Below are 23,834 nucleotides of genomic sequence, written 5' to 3' on the forward strand. Positions count from 1 at the left end.
TCTGATATTGGAATAATCAGAAAGGAAGAAAGAGGAATAGAGTAGACACTCTACCTGACTGCCAAGTCAATGGAAATCCTCTTGCTTCCCGAAATTTAAAGACCGGAGAGTCTACGGTTATATTACGCGCACACAGAGAGCAAACGAGTACGAACCATTTTTCTAAAACTAACTTAGGGTAACGAATAAAGTGAAACGGTGAGCAGCGAGAGAAAATGTCTGGGGAATGATTGTTTTCAACAGTTTGTCCGACTCGATGTTGTCGCGATGATAATCTTGGCTAACAAATCTAAACTAACATTTCATCATACTTGTAGAAATAATTTCTTAAATTGTTTCTGGTTCTGGATGCGTACTTCATCTCGCGCTTCATTTCAACGAATTTAATAGTCAATTAAGATAACGATAAGATCGTCAAGAGACAGTCTCTTATTTAAATTAATAAAATAAAATAATAAATATAATATATATTAATAAAAATAATATATACAATAGTGTGTAAAATATACATTTATATATAATAAAATATATATAATAAAACAAATAATTTTTTTCTTTCGTTTCGTATTTTACATTTGTTACCGTAAACAATTAAATAATTACTCAAACCTGATTCTGTCGGTGCGAGATTCACCTTTTGCTGAAATTATTTGTCATTTAAACGAATTAACTCGAGTCAACTAAAAATGATTATTTGCTTAAATGACTTGTCCGATTTCTTCATTTGTAAGATAAAGTCACACCCTTCCTAAGTGAGTTTTTCAAATGAAAGTAACAGAAAATGATTTGTTATCCCTAATTCTGCTGTAAATAATACTCTTTTTAATACACCGATCCAACTTTTACCGCTCGTTCTTTACCGCTTCACCATATTCGCGTACTTAAATAACACACTGGACGAAGCTTCAACGATTTCGGAGTGCCTCCTCACCTTGGTCGGAGAAAAACCGAACTTCGTGACGCTCGTATTCTGTACATATCGACCAAATCCTCCCTCTACGATCACCCATGAAATCGCGTCTACGCGAATCGTTAGGTCTCGTAACGGAGGGGCGGTTCCTTCGACGAATATATCCGTCAATTAACACGAAAAACCTTGGCTCGAGGATTTCTTCTTTGGCTGTACCGCGTCTACCACACACCTTTCGTTCACTACCTAAATCATTTCGACACGATCCAGATAGAACAAGTATAAAGAGTAAACGCGTCGATATCGTTGATCCTTAAATCGATATCGTGGGGTCACAGATGACTAATTTGTATCGTATTACATAAAAAAGGTATTTAATTTCATACTGTATTCTATTCTTTTTTTCCCCTCTGATAGAGATTAGTAGACGGCAGATTTCTATACAAAAAAATTAAACAAAACATCCGAAACAGATTATCCACTATACAACATTTATACATAGCAGGCAAACCAAATATTCTTCGAACCATGTGATTTCATTTAATACGTCCGACGCTTAACAACAAATCTCGTCAGAGACCGTGTTCAAGAATCCAGTACAAACCCCCTTTTCTAAACGGGGCTTAACTGTACTTGCAAAACTATACAAAAAAAAAAACCCCCATAAAAATCCGCGGTCTACAGACTGATTAATCGAAATTGGTTCGATCAAACTCAAAGTTACACGTTCCTGTGACACCCAGTCAAGCGTTAAGGGCAAGCGTCCGATTAGGTGGATCGCTAATTGGGGGTGGATGGACGAGCCCTTAGGGGCGGCGGTGTGCTCGCTGGTGGAGGGTAAGGAGTGTACCTGAGGGAGGCGGCTGCCGTTGCAGTGGGAGGCGAAGATCTTCGCGAGATCATGGCGACGGGAGGTGGTGGTTGCCAGGGCCATGGCAGAGCCGCAGGATAAGGAAAAGGCGCGGTGGCTGCCGCGGTTGGATACGGGGACGTTGCACCAGCGGCTGATCTCGTTCCAGAATGCGATTGACCATAGAGGAGCGCCGTGGATGGCGCGATCCACGGTGGCAACGCGTGCGCCGAACTTTCGTGTTGGGACTGTTGTTGCTGTTGCTGTTGCTGCTGTTGCTGCTGCTGTTGCTGCTGTTGGGACTGCGGATGATGCTGTTGAGCACCGAGGGCAGCAGCGGCCGCCGCGGCAGCCGCTGCTGCCGCTGCCGCGGCCGGGGACGACATCGCGAGGTGTTCGTACAATCTGACTGGCGCCACGCCGCATCTCACCAGCTGTTGTTCCATTAGTTCCATTGGATCTCTGGAAACAGAGGAAATTACATGGAGGAAATTAGTAGAGATGCAATGGTGGCCTCGATTAAGAATTAAATATTCTATTACAAACGGAATGATAGTGTTGCGAGTAACGTTTTAAAATTGCCCGTGTGTATGACGTGGATGTGTAAAAATTATACTGGCGTTCAACTTTCACTTAAGTCATTAAAGACTGAGTTTTACAAAAATCGTTCATTGGAACTGATAGTGTATGGTAGTTTATACTTCGGACGTAGGTATGTGAAATCGATTGCTACATGTTGAAAATCTTTTTTCCAAAGTCGTTTGTGAAACCGTCTTTTGGATACGCCTGTTTGAATTAACACAGCAGTATAACATTCTTGATAACATTAATTGTTCTTATTGAATGTAATTTCGTTTTACAATTCTCGTGTCATCTTTTTTTTTTTTCTTTCTGGCCTCCGTATCTTTCAATGTCATAGGATTACAGAATCCAGACGAAGACACAACGATGGAGAAATATTAAAAGCCTTGGAGTTTCTTTTCGTAATCTTCCAATATTAAAAATAGAAATTCACAATGTGATTAATTGGAAAAAATTGCAAATGAATTGAATTTTTAATTCTTAATGGGTTAATCGACCCAGGATTATTATGATCGACATGTTGACTGTGGAAACTGATGACCGACGTCTTTATCCTTATAATTCGTCTTAGAATTAAAACGAGATTGAACATCATCGACAAAATTATTTCAAATACAAAGAATAATGCTACGAAGTAAAAAAATGCGCTTTCATTGCCCTTTAAATATTCCATCAGCGAACTGTATAAATCTCGCGTGTTAGTTGAATCATTAATTGAGATCTCGATTATCCGTTGTCTTACTGTTAAGCTTTCCATTTCTACAAAATCATGTTCTCAGTATCACACTGTCTCCAAACGAATATTTAAAGAAATAGAAACGAGTTGAGTAAAAAACGTAGAGAAGAAAAGACCAGTAGTAGTACTAGTTGAATCATTGATTGAGATCTCGATTATCCGTTGTCTTACTCTTAAATTTTCCACTTCTACAAAATCATGTTCTCAGTATCACACTGTCTCCAAACGAATATTTAAAGAAATAGAAACGAGTTGAGTAAAAAACGTAGAGAAGAAAGGATCAGTAGTTTCAACGGAGATAAATCGAAGAATCATAAAGAATTCTAGGAAATTTCGAAATCTCTCTCTCTCTCGTATTCGCTAAAGCTAGGATTTTGCCATTGGTGGAGAAGTTTTCGCGATGGAAACGCAAGAGACCGCAGTTCGATCGAACGAACGAGAAGGGAAAAGGGGATAGAAGAGGAGACGAAACGAGGAGGCGCCGCGTTCGCGTGATTAACCGATCGACGTTATCGGCATTAAGCGGCATTTAGAGGTGAATGAATCGATGAGATTTCACGCGGATAAAGAGAGAAACGAAAACGAGATAAGCGGATGGAAGAGCGAGAAGATCCAGCGTCCCGCCGGATAATTAAGACGACGTTTTCTCATTGACGTCCGCGCGGCGGTACGCGGAGAGAAGTGATGGATGATTTCGTGCATTAGACGAGAGCTTAATTAGGGTTAATTACGGCCGATTGTAACGCTCGGAACGATCGGTCGTCGATATTGGCAGGACGCTAACGAGCGAATTATTGGCTGGCCGCGGATCAAAAACGGCTGGCGTCTCCTTCGCTTGGCGTTTGCGTGATATTCGCCGGTAATTAATGGTCGGTATCATTGCGAAGTCGTGCACACGTTGCATCGTCATTTCCTACTTTCGTGATTACGCGTGCGCGCGCGGGAGTGGTACGTAAACACCATACGATTATCGCCGAGACTATCGACGGTGATTAAGACTTCATTGTGACCCTCGCGGACAACAGAACGACGACGTTTCGGCTTTAGTCGATCCGGTGCCCAGTTGTTTCTTCTTTTTCTTTCATTTTGCGAAACTTTCGAGGATTGAGACTTTAAAGAAATTAGGGAGGAATCGATGTAACGTATATTTCGATAATATAAAATTACTGATCGTCGTGTAATATGATTCCCCCCAATTTTCTATGATAGTTTCATTGCTTTCACGGTGTGCACGGCCGTGTTATCACGTTGAAAAATGCACTTATGCCCGGCAATTCGTCTCGCACACGTGTCAATTTGTTCGTCGATCGTTTCAATAAATTTTATTTCCATTTCTTACCGTAGTAATCAGTACCACCTCATTATAACCGCCGCCTCCCATGGTTCGACGACTCAAAAGTTGCTGCTCCTCTTGCTTTAATTAAGGCTTTCGTCGTTTCAGATGTTGACGATTCTTTAAAAGACGTCGACGCTTGTCGTAACACCAGATTTTCTCTGCAATTTATCTCGCAGTCGAGCTTGAATTTGATGCTACATATTTACAGCACGTTTATCCGGAACTGTCAAACACTGCGGTTGTCTATCTTTTTCTTCTTCCGTGATTATCGTAACTTTTTAGTAAATTCATGATCACTTTGCCACTTCTATTAACCGTTCTGGCTATTTTTGTCACAGAATAATAATTCCTCGTTTAATTTCGATATCGCGTTTCAATATCAGATCTCAGTTTTATCCGCGATCCATTTTTACAAATTTATTATCACTATTTAATGGGCAGTTAACTGGCTGTATTTTGCGCGAATTCGACAGCTTTCGATAACTATTGCACGACTGAAGCGTGAATACGTTATGACGATCGCAAATATTCGCCTCGCGATCGCACATTTCCGTTTGCATCATTCTGAGAATTTCACATTTGTATCGTCTCGCGAATCAACATATCACACATACATCCACGCCCAATATTCCAAGAATATACTGATGTAATAATCCACGTATTCTCATGCACAATATAAAAAGAATACAGAGTATGTTATCTTTTCATCCCGGAGTATGTATTTACGGGAACAGATTTCGTTAACGTATCATTTGCTTTCGCGAAACGTATCGTCAAAAATTTATTATCACTGTTTAACGCGCACTTAACTGACTATATATCGCACGAATGTTACGCTTTCGATAGCTTCTGTACAACTGACGAGCGTAAATATTCGACTTGCCCGTACTTGTTCGCCTCGCTGACGATATTTACATTTCCGTTTCGTATCTTTCTGGGAAATTGCGTCTCGGTAATAACATTCAATGTACTGTACACATCCACGCCCAATATTTCAAGAATTACCGATTGTTAAATCTACTTTACGAATAATACAAAGAAAATACAGAGCGGGGAAACAGATTTCGTTAATGTATCATTTGCTTTCACGAATATACACGGTGTCCCGAGTTTTCCCCGCCAAACTGCGGGAGCTTATTCTACGAACCAAAAGAAGAAGGAAATGTGTTATGTGAATTAACGCTTTATTACAGAGATACAATCAAAAATAGATACTAAGTATTTCAGTCATTCCTTTTCTTACACCGCTCGACTTTTACCTATGCTTTAAACAAAAGCTTTTCTCGACCAAAGTGACTTCACGTGAAGATCCTGTGCAGCGTATTAAAAATGCAGCTATTGAAATGCAACAAGATAAATTCAGTTTTTCATCGATGTCAAAGCTTGCGTATCCAAGCAGAGGGACATCATTTTGAAACGAGACTTTAAAAATAGTGAATAACTATTTATCATTATTTGTTTATATCTCCTGTTCATTGTAACATTTTTCTCTTCCTTTCGCCCCTAGAATAAGCTCTCTAGCGAGAAGAAAACTAGGTGGCGCGCCAGTACCACATTTTTTTCGACGTCCTCCGTCGTTTCGCTTCGCCGGTTCTCGCCTTCGGCGTCGAGAGGCTGAAAACGCTCGCGAGAGCCGCGGCCCGCGCCGAGTCGAGTCGTACGTGACGACTAATAGAGTTCGGCCGTTTGACAGCGATATTTCAAAGGAACGAGAAGAGGAATGGCCGTGGACGTCGTTGCGCGGCCGTGTGTGGTCCGGCACGTTCGAGCGGACGGCGATTAGCCCCGGGTCCCCTCCCCCTAATCCTTCGCCTTTTTTTGAGCTCGGGACTCGTTTCGTCCCTTCTTCCTCTTTCCTTCCTTCGTCTCGTCCCTCCTTTCCTTCTTCCTTCTTCCGTGTCTCGCTCCCTGTTTCGTGAGAGGTGAGAGAAACCCTCTCGACGGCCGACCGCGCGACGCAACAGTGGCAAAAGCTAGGCTCGAAAATTTCGCCGGTATTATGACCGGTGGATCGTCTCGCCACGGGGTGGTCCAGAATTCCAGCATTTCCAGATCCGACGAACGCGCCTCTTTCTCCCGGTTCCTCCGCGTCCTTCGGTGTCGCGTTACGCGCTAAGCCAAGGGGTATATACGCAGGTCGGCTGGTAACCGAGACGCGCGAACGAACCGGAGTCATTGTTCCTCCTTCACCCTTTTCACATCTCCTTCTGGCGTTCTCTCGCTTCGCCCATTTTTCTCTCTCTCTCTCTCTCTCTCTTTCCTTCTTCTCTCTTCTGTCTTTTTTTTTTTTTTTCTCATATGCACTCGGTTCTTTCCGTTCTCCCATTCTCCATCGTCGCGTTTTCAATTTCAATTCGATCGTTTACACGTAGCGAGATTGTTGCCCCCTTTTAGTGCCGGTACAGGACCAATTTCTAAGCTTGTGAATAAGCTATTTCCGTCAATCTGAACGAAGATTCAGAGAAACAGGCTCGAACGAGATCGACGAGAGATCGGACAAGTCTCAGCGGGATTAGCGACTCGATCAGATCGAAAAAAAATAGAAGATAGACGGATCCAGAGGCAAACGACGCAGTCTCGAGAGAGTGAAAGAGAATCTCCAGACGCGTCGGTGGTTTCTCAGGGTTTTCGAGGAACCAGCGGATGATCGATAGGAGAGGTATCATCGTCGAGGAGGCCGCGGGTGAAATTATCCGGCGAGCTGCCGCCCCGGTGTCAGGTTTTCTTTCGACCACTCGACGCAGCCTACCGAACTGCGTGCCCCCGCGTTCATCGCGACAAAGATCCGTTTTCTTCGGGATCAACGCGGGTGGGTCGGACGCGTCTCCGGTGGCCACCGCGCAACAGTGAAGTCTCTATATTTCGAGAAGTCCGCCAGTGTCCTAATTTTCTGGATAGAAAGCTCATTCCTCTCTGCAATTTTAGGAACGCTGGCACGAAAGATTCAACGAAATTCGAAACTAGCTCGCGGAACGATTTCCTCCTCCTGTTGGAAGAATATCCTTTCAAACAAATCTTAACGTTATTATTTCGCAACATTGTCGTTAAAAACAAAGACTTCTCCGATGTATTTCTACGATTTTTCGAGAATGAAGCTTCAGTACATCGGGACAGAGACTCCCACGTTTTGAGATGAAAGAATTTACAACAGTTTTGAACAATTTCTCGTCGTTATTGGTTCGGCTATGCTCTTCGCTGTACTATCTACTATAGGTAGCTGCGCGCGTGCTAGTGTTGCACCTGTGTACGCGAAGCGGAAATGACGCGGCAGATAGTCTCTATACGCATTAACCCTGGTTGCAATTCACAACGCGTTGTAGCCTCCCGGCCTTGAATTATATCCTTAATGTTTTCATAAAGCTTCCTTATGTACAGACAATAAAAGCCCTAATTACGGCCAAAACGAAAGAGAGAGAGAGAGAGAGAGGGAGACAGAGAGGCTCAAGGCGGTCGCCTATTACTATTCGTCCTGCTATGCCGGCCCTCCTGTAATTGTTACACCAAGCAATAAATATTCCTCGTCGATCTGACGAGTCTGCGTTTTCCCCGTAATGGCGCACGGTTACGCTCGAAACGTTCTAATTAGAGGCCACCGCTGTTACCCATTAAAGTGTCCACGACTACGTCCGCGGCTACGCCCTTCGAACATGGCCGATCTATAAACAACGAGCTGGAATATTCCGATCGGTTTTCCCTCCACTCAGCTGGATCGAGGACGCCGCCGTGCGTGGTCGACCGTTTCCCCTGCATCTAGTTCCTTCTTTTGTCTTTTCTTCTCTTTCTCTCTTCTGCCTTTCCTCAAAAGATTTCACTCGGTCGCCGCGGTCCGTCTGTTTCTGCTTCGCCCGCGGTTTCGCCATTTTCGCTCGGCGAATCGCGACGACAACGCGACAGAACGACGCGAGTTTCTCACGCGAGTCCTCTCGCTCGTGACGAGCGTGAACGCGATCCACTATGAAACGCAATCTCCTGCGAGGAGACGTAAGTGGAACTTCCCGTAGGAGTCGGACGTATCCGCTTTGACGTGCGCGTCAGAGATTTTTGAACTGAACGAGACGTGTTTGCATTTTCTGATAGACCTGATTCTTTTTCTTAACGTTGCACTCACGCCTGACGTCCGTTAATGGACAATTTTCATTTTTATACACCTGTTGGGAATATGCAAAGTAGTCGGAAGGCAAATTGATCAACTGATTGAAGTAACATTTAATTTCGTCGGTCGGATGATAACCAGTTTTATTATCTGGATTTTGTTTGTCAAGCGAGGTTTCTTAACTGTCGTTTCAATCTATAGAGCTAATCACAGTTTTTAAATCCTTTATACATTGTACAGCAGACATACTTTTATTATCTCCTCCTTTATTTGTTATGTTTGCTTCTTTCAATCTTTGAGTTTGTGAAAATTAGTTTCAACTGCACACTGCAGCTTAATCGGACAATTAATTAGAGAACAACAGCGAGAAACGATTGACAATAGATAGTGTTTTAGTTCAGAAAATGATACAGAACGATGGACGACTTTTGACGAGTGTCAGAAATTTTTGCCTAAACGAAGCATCCTCCTGTATTTTTTTTTTATCATGTACACGTGCTTTCCCACTGTACGAGATAACCTTCTTCCCCTACAAAGTAAATGAAATTCTGATTACAGAGGGTTAATCGCAGCTACTGAGGTCTGATTGAAAAATCCGACAACTAACAAAGAGCTATAAATTCATTTGACGTTGCACGACGTTACAATTAAGTATCATCTTTCGATTCAAGGAACGTTACACACGAACGATTTGTCACATGAACAGTGTGTGACAGCGATATGACTTACTAAACAGAGCATGATCCCGTTTTTCCGTGCAGAAACATAGTTTCTCCATCGTATCGGCACAGATAATACGTCTAACGTACGCGTACATAAGTTTGACGCTTGCCGGAAGTCCCGGCTTAACCTCTTGCCACGCACGTCGAGAATTTTTTGTCCCAAATTGCAACATCTCCTCAGTTTTTAACTACATTGAAATGTAACCCAGGCAAAACGAACGAGACAAGTTTGTCTACTTCTTAATAATTTCTATCCAGTGATATCGTGATATCGACGAGTTGAAAAGAAAAAGAAAGCGACGAATTATTGTACGACGGTTCGGTCGCTCGTTATGGTCCGCGAAGTTGCCAGTTGCCAGCGCAAGATCGAAACGAACGCCCGACCGAACGGATCGTTTCCGGTGGACGCGAGAGCGGTGTTTCCAATGCCGCGTAAAACGCCTCGACGTTTTTTAACGGAGCTCGCGATATTAGCGAGCGTGCGCGCGCGCGCGCTCGCGGAGGGGATTCCATCGAACCCGGGGAGCCTGTTATTCTCCTCCGCCTACCCCGAGGCTGACACAGGGCATTAGGTAAGTGGTAGATAATAATAGGTTACACCCCACTGATGGTCGAAGGTAGTTGATCGAGCAACGCGGCTTCGTTCTCTCTGCTCGCCTCGGTTGCTATCGCACGCATCTCATAAACGAAAATGATCCGAAAAGGGAGACGATCTCGGTCCTCGATCGTTCGGTGTCTTTCTCTCAGACAGCGTCAGAATCCCCAATGTCCGTCTCCAATTCCACTGCAGGGGAATGCAATCGCGAAACGGGAAAGAGCAGCGCGGAAAAACGAAAAGGACAGCGGTGGGGGAGGGGAGGGGATTGGAATACGTACTGGTAAGAAGATTCGAAGAGAAGTCGGCAGAGAAGCGGAGCAAAGAGGGAACGAGAGAAAAAAAGAGAGAGAAAAAAAGAGAGAGAGAGAGAGAGAGAAAGAGAGTGCAACGAAGGGGAGAATGAAAGGGTGAAATGGGTAGAGAAAGAGCGAGTGTAACAGTGAAGAAATTAATAGCCATAAAATATGAATAGAAATTAGCAGGTTCGGGGTGGCGTGACGCGTTTGCTCGCTCATTTCCTTTCGGCGCGTTGAAAAACAACAAAACAACGCAAAATACGGTCGAGCCTGTAATTTACCCGGCTGCCGCCGGAGCGGTCCGACGCGCGATCCAGCGCGCGGTCCTGTGTGAGTCACACAGGTACGAGACGTGTGTACGTGTGCGTGCCTAACGATCGTACGTGGAAGCCGCGTACGGCGGGTAGCTCGCGAGTGTGAGTGGTCTCTGTTGGCCGCTTTCGAGCTCGAGAGCGAAAAGATCGCGCGTACCGCTGCGAGGCCGACACTCTCTTTCGACTCCTCTCTCGGTGCTCGCAAGCCGGCCGCCCATCATCGTCGTCGCACGGTAGATATGGAAGGTAATGATCCGGTAATGACCCTGACGCGTTGGATAGCTAGCCGATGTATATACGCGGCGTCGGTGCAGCTAGTACACTCGACCAATGTTTTCTCCACCTTCCTTTATCCTCTCTGTCTCTCCCCTTCTGTCACTTCTATTCTCTTTCCAGTTTCTCACACCGCCTCTTGTACCAGTTAGACCGGAGTCACACCGGCGTTGAAATGATAGACGGACGTCAGTATCGACGGATGCTATTAACTGGAGTCACACGAGCGTTGGTAAAGCTGCATTCGCAACGGAGATCTCGTATCGTTCAAATACAAATTGTCGTGGCTATTTTCGTAAAGAGATTCCACACGTATCGTTTGGCAGTTGGAATTTATTTTCCGTGTTGACGAAAGGGGATAATTGTTTGAAAAACGGAGCGAGTGAGTTAAGGGTGGGTACAAAAAGCGACTTGAATCTGCAGCATCGACAACAATCAGATCAGATTAGATTTTGTAAGTATCACTTATGATGTTCATGTGTGAGAAATGATAAATTTATTTATCGGTTTGCGGTTGCTTCGCTTTCAACGATCAACCCACGTTGAAACGACCTCTGACCACCATTTCTCATTAACCTCTTGCGCTCGAATGACGTGCCACGCACGTCTCTTGCTTTACAATTGTAATATTTTCTCAGCTTTAAGTATATAGAAGTAAAACAAAATAGGCAAAACAAATGATAAACTTATCAATCGTGTTCAAATTTATCCGACGTGTTCGAAAAGAAAGCGAATTATTGTATACGGTTTGGTCACTCGTTACGGTCCGCAATCAGTTGCCAGCGCAAGTGATTAAACAATCTCGTTCGTTTCAATTGCGTATAGTTGCCTAACGCATCGGTTACTTCAGAAATCGTTTCAACTCCGTTAATACTGCCTTTACGCAATTATGAACAACCACGAACAACTTAAGAACGATCCAAGCTACCCGGTGAAAAAACGTAGCTTAACTCTCGCATCAGTACGCATCTTTTCGACGGATGCTGGCGTGACCGATCGTTTATAAAAACGATATAATGCAGGTTGCATCCCGATCTTACTCCCGCGTCGACGCTGTCAGTGGCAGTGGCAATGTTCCGATATACCGGTGCTTGGCCTCCTCTCGAAAATCCCGATGATGCACCGCCGAGACCTTTGTTTTTGCGTTTTAAACGGCGGTTATTAGCTCCGCGGCGTTCTCCGACCACCGAAGAAAGCTTCTTCTTCCTCGGTCCTTTCTTCTTCCGTCTGCGTCGCGCTCGCTCCGGCATCCGTCTCGCTGTCCTCGTCCGTCCCCATCTGGCAGTTTGGTAATGCGGCCGGGCTAATGGGCCAGAGCGATGGAGGACTTTGGGTATCGGTTAGAGCTGTCCAAGTTGCCGAGGGTTGTGATGCTGCTAGTTCTGCCGGTGAACGCGAAACGGAGGAACGAAGCAGGGTGATGTTCGAAAGAGGAAGAAACACGACAGAGAGAGAGAGAGAGAGAGAGAGAGAGAGAGAGACGGGGAGAGCGCGCGCGCAAAACAGAAAGGGAGAGAGAGCGAAGAGTTTGCCAGAGGAAAAAGAGGAAGAAGAAGGCCAGAGCGGCAGCGGTAATGACAGGCCGTCCGCTCTCGAAGCTAATATAGATGAATGCCCTGCCCTCCTTGCCCTCCGGAACCAGCAGAGTGAAGAACGTGGAATCGCTCTCTTTCCCTTCTCTCCTCCTTCGTTGGCATCCTCGCCGACACCGTTCACCCTCCTCCTTCTCCTCCTTCTTCTTCTTCTTCTTCGTCCTCGCTTCTTTTCCACTTTCGGCTTTCCGTTTTCGGCAAACAACGTCGATTTCGCCCCCTTTCGTCGGGAATCTCGAGAACAATGGGCGAACAATGGACGATACTTTCTTCGAGATGCTACTCTTTCGACGACGAATTCGATTTTCCTACGTTGCTCATCCCTGGCCAGGGTGTTGCCTTGGATCTTGATGAAACGTCAGGAGACGTGAGAGTACGCGTTGCCCACAAATCATCCCCCTTGCTCGCGAGCGAGGAGGTGGTTTCGAAACGTTTTTCACGTGAACGTTTCTCTCTGGCGGCGTTCGAGCAATTTCGAGTTTCTCGCGGCAGCTGGCCGTAAATTTGGACCTGCGAGGCAAGGTCAGACGGGAGAACGAGACGAGACGAGACGAGAGGAGATAGCCGCACGCACGAGTCGAAGCAGGACGCGCGTTTTTATAAATGGTTCCTTAAATTTTCACAGTTACCCGTAATATCTTTATAAGAACGATTTCGGTGGCCTTTTTTAGGCGAAACGCGAGCACGCCGATGATGGTGGCGGCGGTGGTTGGCCGTGGTGAAAGAGGATCGAGGCCTCGGTGCCGGGGGAGAGAAGAGGGAAAGAGGAAGAACGAATTGGAAAAGGGAGAGGAGCGAGGGGTGAGAACGCGAGAGTGAAAGAGAGAGAGAGAGACGGTGAGAACGGTCGAGGACGAGAGGACGAGGGTGAGAGCGAGGGTGCGAGAAGGAAAGAAGGGCGAAAGGGCCGAAGGGGCATCTATCTATCAGCGGCGGCGTGAAGTGGGCGGGAGCATGCGCCGTATTGCCCCGTACCGCCGCTCTCTCATTAACTCTGGATGCCGCCAGAGCCGCATCCGTGCAGCCGAACACGACTGCCGTAACCGCTGCACCACGTCGCGCCGCGTCGCGCAGCGCCGAGTCGAGCATTCTCTTCCATCTTACGCACGCCCTCTCTTATCGCGCGCGCACGCGCGACACAGAGATAATAGGATTTACGATTGTTCATGTTTCGGACTGTTTTACGATTCCATCGAATCTTTCTTGACTGACGACGATTCTTCTGTTAACAGCGACATAAATCTGGCATCCGCGGTGATTAGGCTCTGTATGAGCGTCAGACGCGATGATACATAGTTTGAGAACAGCGACGAATTTCTGATTTTTTTCCAGATGTTATGGTCGGAATAGTACAAGTCACAAATGATTCGATAAAATCATATAACTAAATACAATGGGGCTTTATCAAGTCGTTTACAATCTGTTCCAACTGAAGATTTAATTATCTAAATTAGTCTAAGTGTAATTAATATTTGGATATTGTTCTTTATCGATACGAACCATGTCGTGCAATTTAATATGAATTAAGTCTTCTTACTGATTTTCAAATATATACACATACGTACGTATTCTTCTACGGAACAATCTTAGAAACATTTCCGATTTTCTGAAACAACCGAAACGTCGTAACATCATCGCAACTTTCATTTTCTCAATTACGTTCGAGAGGACAAAGTGGCAACAGTTGACAAGCCCCGTGAGATCGAATGACGAAGCAAGATTTTTCGTGATCTCGGTTAGGCAGGTGCTGATTTGAGGAGGGTCGCGTTAGACCGGACTGTGATTTTCAAACGATCGTCCTCACCAAACTGCCGTGTCATTAAACCGTGGTTGATCGACCAAGCATAACGCATCTCGTCCACCTTTCTCTCTCTCTCTCTCTCTCTCTTTCCAGGAAGAATTCGATTCGTAAGATCGACGAAAAGTCGTCGGAGTTTCGAGAAACACGCCACGGGACACGACAGATCGTCCGACAGATCGCCCGAGACCGATTTTTCTCTCTCCGATCTCGTCTCCCCGGTTCTGACGTTTAACGAAAAATTTCGAAACGCTCGGAACACGCCCTTCCATTCTCGGAAGCGCGTCGAAGATCGCGTCGAACGCATTAGCGGAGTGAAGGACTTTCCGGTTGAGCCTCGACACGCCTCCGATTTGCACGTGATTACCGCTGCGCCGCGCCCGACCGTACGTTCGTCCCGAGAGAACCACGACGCCTGACAGGCATAGAGCTCTCTCGTGACTCCGTGACTCTCCAGCCTTCGTCGCTTTGTTCCCGTTTTTCGATTCTCGTCTCTGGATCCCTCGGAAACACCTTTTCAAGTTCGTTGTTCGCCGTGTCGATCGCGCTGGGATTTCCTCCGAGCCGCGGATTTTCAATTGTTGCAATCGCGTCACGCAAAAGTCTCTGTCACGGAGCGCAAAAAATATTAGCTCGTGTAACGAAATTTACTATTTCGCCACCCGATGTTATATTTTTTTTTAGGATATCGAAGATTTTCAGGATGCACGTAGTATAGACGATGAAGTTGCTTAATCTGATCAATAATTGTATCATTTAATGGCAGAAACAGAAAGGAAATGGACAGTATAAATATTTAAAGCACAAATGTGAAATTGAAAGTATATAATGAAGTTGATAATTTTGAAATATTTAAAAGATTGTTTGTTACCGCAGAAAATATTGTACTTGCGATTGTTCGACCACTTCAATTTACTGAATATTCATAATTCAAAGATCAATCCTAGTTATACACATGTTACGTGTCTACGACTTTTTGATAAAAGGACGAAACCTTCAAAGTTATTTAATTCATTTCTAAAGAATCATCAACACATTAATCATTAAAGTCATTTTAAAATCATTTGAATTTATTACACAACCTGATGGGAAGATGCGACTGATTGAAAGATTTTTTGATGCACTAACACTGAAACTTCCGAAATGATGAAAATGACGTATATCGTAATATCATAATGATTAATAGAAATTTTGTAAATCTACAATAAAGAATTTTTAGAGGTTCAAACATTTCTTCGTCAAGAAACCCGCGTTTCTTCCCCACCGTGTTAAAAACATCCTCTTACTTCGTGCAACTTGATTCTTTCGACACAAGTGTCTTTTGTTGACACTTAAATTCTCCGTTATACTGTTAAATCTACAGCGGCGAAAATACCGCTAACGACTATTTTAATTAGATCGCCGCAATTCCGCCAACCCTAAAATCTTTTAATTATTACTCCATTACGGGCGAACAAATTATTTAATCGCGTCGTTTGCACGAACCCCGGAGCAGGTGTTCCGCAGACGGCGGTAGCGACACGTTGGCCGATCCGATGCGATCCAATGCGATATCACGCGATGCGATGCAATCCGACGCGATGCCAGCCAAGGCGAGGAAAAAAATAAATATGCAAGTGCAGCTAAGTAAGTGCATTTCGCGAGACGAAAGCCACGGGCATTCGACGGAGGGAAGACGACTTTATCGAGTAGCCGGTATTATACTGACGTGCGCCCGATACATTTACATTAGATGTGCTCGCGACATGTAGGAATTAAGGAATTGAGAGTCCATGTACATGCATGCATGGTATGTGAAGCGTGTATGTTCAACAGATTCACGATCTTAATAGTTGAGACATTTGCTGGAGCAAAGTATTAACAATTTGATTATCCTTTTCAATATGCGAATTTGAACAAACAAATGGTAAATCTTTAAACGTCACAGGTGGATAATTTTTAGTGTGATGATCTCGTTTCTCTCCGTTGCATGAGTAGGTAATTAATAATCTTCTCCTTCTACGAAATTTTGGATTAATTAGAGTTGATTGTAGCTATTTACTGTAATTAAAAATCTGACAACTGCCTTTACGAGTCATTTGATGTTTTTGTAATGATGTGAGTCTTGATGAGGTGTAACTATGGATATATGAACATGTAATTTTCAAGTTGCACGATGTTACAGAGAATTGGAATTCAACGGATCCCGTAGATTTCAGGATATAAATATATCTGAAAGATTGCAACCTCAATCGAAATCGAAATTTTTTTGATTCTAGTAGTTGAAAGAAGATGAACGAAACTTCACGTTTGACAATTGTACACACAATGCCGTTCAAAAGTTGCATTTATTTTCAATATCCAATACTTATTGCATTACAAGTAATAAAACTTTTCAGTTGCATGTGTTTCAGTTTTGTTTGATACATTCATAATGCAAATAGTATTTGTTCCAAGACTTTCAAGCGAGGTTGTACATTTGAACATACGTATTCGCGTATCAAAAATTACATTTGAAGTTTACTGTACAGGAAATGAAAATCTCTAATGTATAGACAGTGTTGTATATGTTATACGCGGCAGTTTCGCGAGTCCGTCCCGGATATCGGCAGAACCCGAGTTTAATCGATTTAGTGGGCGTAGTTTCAGGCAAGTCGTTCGTACTCGTTAATCGAACGTAAACGAACCGAATAATCGTTTCGAGAAAAGTTTTCCGGTCCAGTGACACGTCGATCCCGACACCAAGTCGGAAAGTTCTCGAGGAAAATCCGCCAATTTTGAAACTGTGGCTGCGATCGTGTGGGAGAGAGTATCGAGCGTTCCTCTAAAGGAAACAGAGAAAGAGAGAGAGAGAGAAAGACAGGCAGGCAGGCAGACAGACAGACAGACAGACAGACAGGGAGAGAGAAGAGAACAGCGAGGAAATTGCAATTAATCGAGATCGTTTGTTTGCCAACGAACGTAATGTCTGATAACGAGGCGGCGTCCATCTGCCAAGATTAATGGCAACGCCCGGTTATTGGAACGTTACTTTGTCGCTGTTAACGATAATCCTTCGACGCGGCGCACGCTGTTGTCGGTGAAAAAGTTCTTTTCTGTCACGCATGTATCCGCCCCGCATGTGAACGCGACGAGGGCGAGAGGAGGGACGAGCGAGCAAGCGAGCGCGAGAGCAGGTGCATCGTCATTCATGTAGATAGATGATCGCGGATAACTCGGAATCGAGCGGCTCGTGTGCACGCTTATTCGGGATCAAACGTGCCTCTCCTTCGACATTTAGCGTTGTATAAATTTCCACTTTTAACGAGATCTAAAAGATCGCGCGATAATTCGGCCGGCACGATGATTAAGGTGCCGACGTTATAATGGCGCGTAATGATCGCCTCGCTTGCTTGCTTGCTCGCTCGTTCGTTCGTTCGTTCGTTCGTTCGTTCGCTCGGCACGGCATATCGTACCGCATGGCCGCGGTTCGAGAAATATGCGCGAAACGAATCGATCCGCCGTGCTTGCATTGCCGAACAAAAGTAACGTAAGTAAGCACAGGTTTGACTGTGTGTTGCTGCTACTTACCGATCGAAATCCGTCAGCCTCGACGAGTCTCGGAAACCTTTGGCGAACGGGTTGCTGTCGATTTTCAGCTTGGTTATCTGCAACATTATCGGCGCGCTGCCTAATTGCCGGCTCGCATTTGAAATCGCTCGCGATCGCAAGCGCGAAGAAACTCGACTAATTTCGCGATAAGAAGAGGTTGGCCGCCGTTCACTTTGCGGTTGGAGAAGCAGCCGCGCGTGTTGCGAAATTAGTCGAGTTTTCCAATTGAATCGTGGAACGTCTCGCGCGTACACGATTGCTATGTAAGTACACTGCCGCTCTTAAAATTGTGTAGACACATTTCTTATATTTATTTATCTGAAAAAAATGAAATCTTCAGTCTTTAATGAATGTACCACGTATTAGAGAATAATAATTTCGTGTCTCCTTCTCATTTGCATGTGCCGTGCTTACAAATTGCTTCTTTAAATTCTATAAATTCTTTACGTTATATAAATCTCCCTAAAATAGCCCCGTGAAACTGTCATTTAATTTTACGGTATTAAATACGGCGGAGAAACATTTATTTATTGAAGAAACTTGAATAATTTGTTCAATTTTACAATAAATTATTGCATATGTACATATATATATATATATATATATATATATATATATATATATATATATATATACCTAGGAATGTTTTAAGAAACGTCGACAAAAAGAGTGTACGCGTTACATATCATCAATTGCATAAAAATGGCGTGTCCGTATACTTTCGAGCGGCAGTGTACATATTACGCACATGTTCATACTCACCAATTGATTCTGGTAGGCAGTCACCGCGGTGAAGATCGCCTCGGGGAATACGAACGTTTTATGCTCCTCCTTCTGAAGATCGGTTATACGAAGATTGTTGTCGTCCGTTTGTCGACAGCGTACCAAATGTATCCTCGGCTGGTATCTGTGCATCGAATTCAAAACGATCTGAAAATAGAAGAGAAAAAGAAAAAAACGCTGAGAGCGGCGGGTTGCGCGCGATGATTTATCAAGTCTTAATTAACGTCTCGGAAATAACTGGAAGCGTCGTATAAATCCTGTTCGCGTTTCAAACGGTTAATAGGCGACGACGGCCGACCAAGTTTTATGCGGCGATCACGCGCTGCGCCCGTCATCTTCCTGGCTCACTTATCACTACTTATCTAATAGCCGATAACGGGACATAATATCGCGACCATCGCGACGATTTCAACGAACATCCAGCGAACGCACTTTCATTTCCTAATCGTAACCTGTACTTGCCATCTATATATCTGTCGCAACAAGTACCTATTGGCCGAAAGTAATTCGAACGAATGAATAATACATTATTTGGCTATTTTCCATCAAGTGCTTACAGTGTATAATTACGATACAAATCAAAATGGATACTTAAAATTTCGTTCCATGGATTTTGAATGCTATTCGAAAGTAAACATGTTTCGATATACTTGCAATGTATTGATTTTATACTAGAATTACCTACTTCACAAATATACACAAATAGTAAACGAAATCAGAATAATATTCAATAATTCCGAGTTATTCAATAATTTGTCATTTTTAATACACGGTTTTTACTATACGTGTTCACATATATTTAAATATCTACCTGTAACATTTGGCGATTTTCTGTATTTCCAATTGCTTCTCAATATTGTCTTCTTTGTTAATTAAGTTGCAATGCATTTTTCATTATAAACGTACCGAGAAATCCCAAAAAGAAATAGAGGTTAAACAAAAGCGTCGCTGTCCATTATACATTAGTGAGGTTACTGAAAGTGTCAAGCGCATGCGCGTCAGACCCATGCGCATTAGACGTACGCGCATCAAACGCATGCGCATTTGTACCAATACAATGGGCCCGCCTAATGCGAACGAAAATCGCGTACAGAAAAACAGGAACATGTTCGCTGCATGTTTTACTTGTAAGATATTCAATCTCATCTTTATCCACCAGAATTCGAATCTACTTAAAATCGATTTCATTTTAAGAAGTACCAACGAAACATTTGAAATTATCTTGCTTAGATTCGAGTACTTATACTTGAAAGCACTTGCAAAGTGTTCGAATCTAACGACTGAAGGTTCGGCTCTACTTGCGAGGTACTCGATCCCATCTCTAGCGTTAACATTAACGGTAGATATACCGCTCGATGATCCACTAGTGTACAGCTTGTAATTTCAACTTTTCCGAGCGACGTTAAATCGCCTATTATTTCCGTGTGGCGAGCTTTAACGTCAGCCCGGCGAACGCCGTGAGTTTATAACCGATAGAACCGGAGAAGTTGCGTATCGATTTCCTGTCTGAAACAATGTGCCACGACGAAATAAGTTTCTCGCGTAGATATCGCGCAACGCGCGCCTGCGAAATGCTCTAGATACATCGAACTTGCTGCAGCCATTTTCTCGACACAATTACTACTTTCAATTGCGAACGACTTCGCTCGAATTTTCCACGTACGACGTCTGCCGTTTCCATGAGCGTTGTCAACTTCTTCCATCGTGCACTTACGTGGACGTTTACGCGTGTCCGCTTTCCCTCCATCTCGTTTAATCGATAGTTCCATGGTCGCTGCACTCAAATCGCAAGGCTCGCCTTCTTTGTCTTCTTGCTTCCGTTCCTACGTCCTTCTTTTTTTCTCTCAAAACCGCACCGACGAAAGGCACGCGCTTAATCTTCTTCTATCTCTTGTCTTCTTATATTTTTTTTATAAAATATTATATTATTTTGTAACGGAGATACAAGTACAGAGGTGAAAATCTGTGACATCTATTTTTCTACTTTAGAATACTTTTTGTCGTCAGATTATTGCAAATAACATCTGTTTAGAGTATTATCTTCTAATTATATATTCACCATCTTTTCGAAGATACACGTAGAGTATTTTGTATTTTAAATACAAAACAAGTAAAAAATCGAAACAAATCATCGTAACGTTGGATGAAACTGAAAAATATGAGATCATGATATAAAATTGAACGCTACGTAAAAACGAGATTTACGCGGTTGAATCTTATACATGCAATTGAACAGAAATTGTCTATTTACTCTCAACAATAGAATCTGCAAATTTAACCATTGTAGGTATGAATTTTTACCAAGTTGATTCGAGTCGATTGACACCAAGAGACGAATTAAGTTGACAACATGAGGGACGTTAAATCGCAGCACTGTACTCTCTATGATCTTATTAACAATAAGAGCGAGAAACGCTGCGTTATAGTATCGTATACTGCACGAGAATTCGTTATTAAACGGGATTTTTATTAGCGGCGAGATTATCGGCGAAAATATATTTGCAATATCTGCGACTGGCATCGCGCGTTGACGCGCCATCCGAGACATTCTCTGACTGGACGCGTCGCGAAGCCAAGCGACTACACCAGGCAGCGCGAATAAGAAAACCGCTCGTTTAGGGGACGAGCTATCCTCGAAACGCGTTACCGTGTCGTTCGATAATTAAGTAAACGTCTTAATTTTCGGTATTGCTGCGCATCGTGCGTCACTCGATCGCCTCGAACTTAATCCTCTATAATGCAGCGTAACATGAAATTTAAGATTACGTATCCACTATCCATATTTTGATCATTTTATTAGTATATTTTATATTATATAAAAATACCGAATGATGCACTCTGTTATATTTTCAGATCATGAACTATTGTAAAGCGTTATATGATTAAGTAATCATTTCTTCTTTCGTGAGTAAACGAAATTTTGCTTATGAGGATTGAATTTAATAACAGTTAATTTTTCTCGGTTCAATTATAAATTCCAATTAAAAGTAGGCGAGAAGAAGCACTGAATATCCAAATGAATGAACATCGTCCCAACGTGATCATGTGATCACAATAACATTGTCAACAACCGATATTGAAAGTTACACAACGCCATAGTGATATCGCCGATACTTACAACGTTGAGCTAACGCGTCTGCCGCGGATAAAAATCGTCTACTTTTTATTCCGCCACGATATGTTAATGCGATGTGTAACGTTATCGCATCGCGTTATACGTACGCACGTATATATCTCCTCTGTTGCGGAAAAGCAATTTCTATCGCATGATATCGTTGTTACCGTTATCGTAACCGCTGGAACGTTCCTAGGTATGCATCCAGGTATTTCTACGGATGCGCTCTTACATTTATCGCCGCCCCGATAAATCGAAATTGTCGCGGTGAATAGCAGCCGGTGCACGCCGATTATACCACTAATCGCGCGACTACAGCCGAGGAACCGAATCCAATCCACTCTCTCCTCGTCGGACTTGCCGCGTAATTTGCATCTAGCGATTTATCAAACAACGCGGCATCCATGTAATGTACGTTGATAGCGGTGTTACATGTGCGATTTATAGTCGTTTTTCTCCTCGTTCGCCCAAGCACGGTACAAACACGTCGACGACCGATAGCTGTCGGTCGGGAAACGAACGGTTGGACGAGCACCACGTCGGATGGAAATGTCCTCGGTACGTTTCGTTACTTAATCCGCGGCAGCTCGTTCTCTCGCTCGCGTAATTTATTTTTATAACGCAATAACGTATATATCATGAAATTAATATCGCCGAGTTGTCGGCCACCAACCATTTCCTTCTCCTTCGCAACGCGCTGCTTTACGTGACTAGCTTGCCCTGTCTATTTTCATCGCGGACACCTATCCGCGTCGAATTATCGTCGCCCGTGTTTGTCAAATTGTCGAACGCGTTTGCAAACACTTTGTCCAAACAGAGCGCCAAGGAAACGGCGTCTTGTTCGAGTCCGACGTGCGTTGCAACATTCGGAGGAAGGAAACGAACGCGGTTCTTGTACTTCGAGTATATCATATATGGTACATGTGTATGTACACGATGCCGTTCGTAAGTCACGAGTTCGTAATAACTGTATACAATAATTATTGTATTATTAATGAAATAATTGTTTCATATCGTGTTAACGTTGTGATAATTATTTCGTTCGAAACGATATCGAACGTTTTATTATTGTTACAATCGTACACAATAATTATTGTACCGTCACGATACAATATTGTAAATGTTATACACGTTGTATTAACGTGGTAATATTATTATTACCACATTAATATTTAGAAACAATAATCATAATATATAATCAATACAGTGACTGTACACAACACCTGTTCATAATAATTACAACAATTACCCACGAAAATTGCACACAGTAATTGTAATCATTCTGCTAAAAACGGGCAACCGCTCGGTGACATACGGACGGAAGTGTAAACGTTGATTGGTACACGTATTTGCAAAAGCGAAGTGGCTGTTGTTAATATCCACAGGCGTTGTGATCTACGGTTATGCAATAGCTTGAAAAATTTTTCATTCGTCGCCGTCGGCGTGATGCTACAAGGACGAAACGTTCGAAAGGGCAACGTTATCGCGGCGCACGATGTCCTCCTCCGCGAGATTCTGTCCTCCCGATGAACAATAGGAATAAAAAAAAGAAAAAGAGGAAAGATCTCGAATTTAATTCGAGCCCGGATAACGAGTACGCGGCCCGAGTAGACCCAGCCGTAGGTTTCCAAGCGGGCAACTTTATGCCCGTACGATTATAGGTGTCTGGGATCCCGGGGTGCCTCTATCCGTTTTCTCCGCGCCGTTGGATAGTGGGACACCCCACTGCAACCTGTCAGAACTCCAATTTGCTCCACTCTGTTCGCTCTGACTCGTACGGATGCCACCGAACGTACAACACCGATTTCCTTCGTGATCGTGCGCGCTCGCTGAACGACGCTCCCATATTTTTTTGTATCAATGTTTTGCATCCATGTTTAGTCGTTTATAAATGTTTGTAAGTCGTTAATAAATGTTTTGTACCAACGTTTAGTCGTTTATCAATTTTCTGGAAATACACGTTAAATGACCACGCGACATGTTCGATAACCATAATTATGAATTAATAATTTCTCAGATTTCTGGATTTCCGACTTGTTTCTTCTACGCAGGATGTTTGACGTTAAAATTCTTTTCTTTTTCCTTTACCAGAGGAACATAAGTGCGTCTTCTGGGCCATCGTATTAGAACTCAAAGAAACGTGGACTTTCTATATTTCTTTTTTTTGTTGTTCCATAGTATACTCCTCTGTTATTTAATTTGACGAACAGAAAGGGATTCATGTGACATTACATTATACCTATGAATTCTATAAATGAGTCTTGTT

General features: G+C 43.5%; 1 protein-coding gene across 2 annotated transcripts in view; it reads right to left on the bottom strand.

Annotated features, from left to right (window-relative positions):
• Window positions 1-555: 555 nt before the first annotated feature.
• Window positions 556-23,834, bottom strand: part of LOC122529072 (T-box transcription factor TBX20-like) — a 66,162-nt gene continuing 42,883 nt past the window's right edge. For both annotated transcript variants that reach the window (XM_043654855.1, XM_043654854.1), the window contains exons 4-6: window positions 18,433-18,600; window positions 17,650-17,726; window positions 556-2,222 (exon numbers count right to left, since the gene is read on the bottom strand). In XM_043654855.1, the coding sequence (XP_043510790.1) occupies window positions 1,691-2,222; window positions 17,650-17,726; window positions 18,433-18,600 (777 nt within the window). In that variant the 3' untranslated portion in view covers window positions 556-1,690. The remainder of the gene's footprint in view (window positions 2,223-17,649; window positions 17,727-18,432; window positions 18,601-23,834) is intronic.

This window comes from Frieseomelitta varia, unplaced genomic scaffold (assembly GCF_011392965.1).
Source record: "Frieseomelitta varia isolate USP_RPSP 00005682 unplaced genomic scaffold, Fvar_1.2 scaffold_277, whole genome shotgun sequence".
Lineage (NCBI taxonomy): Eukaryota > Metazoa > Arthropoda > Insecta > Hymenoptera > Apidae > Frieseomelitta > Frieseomelitta varia.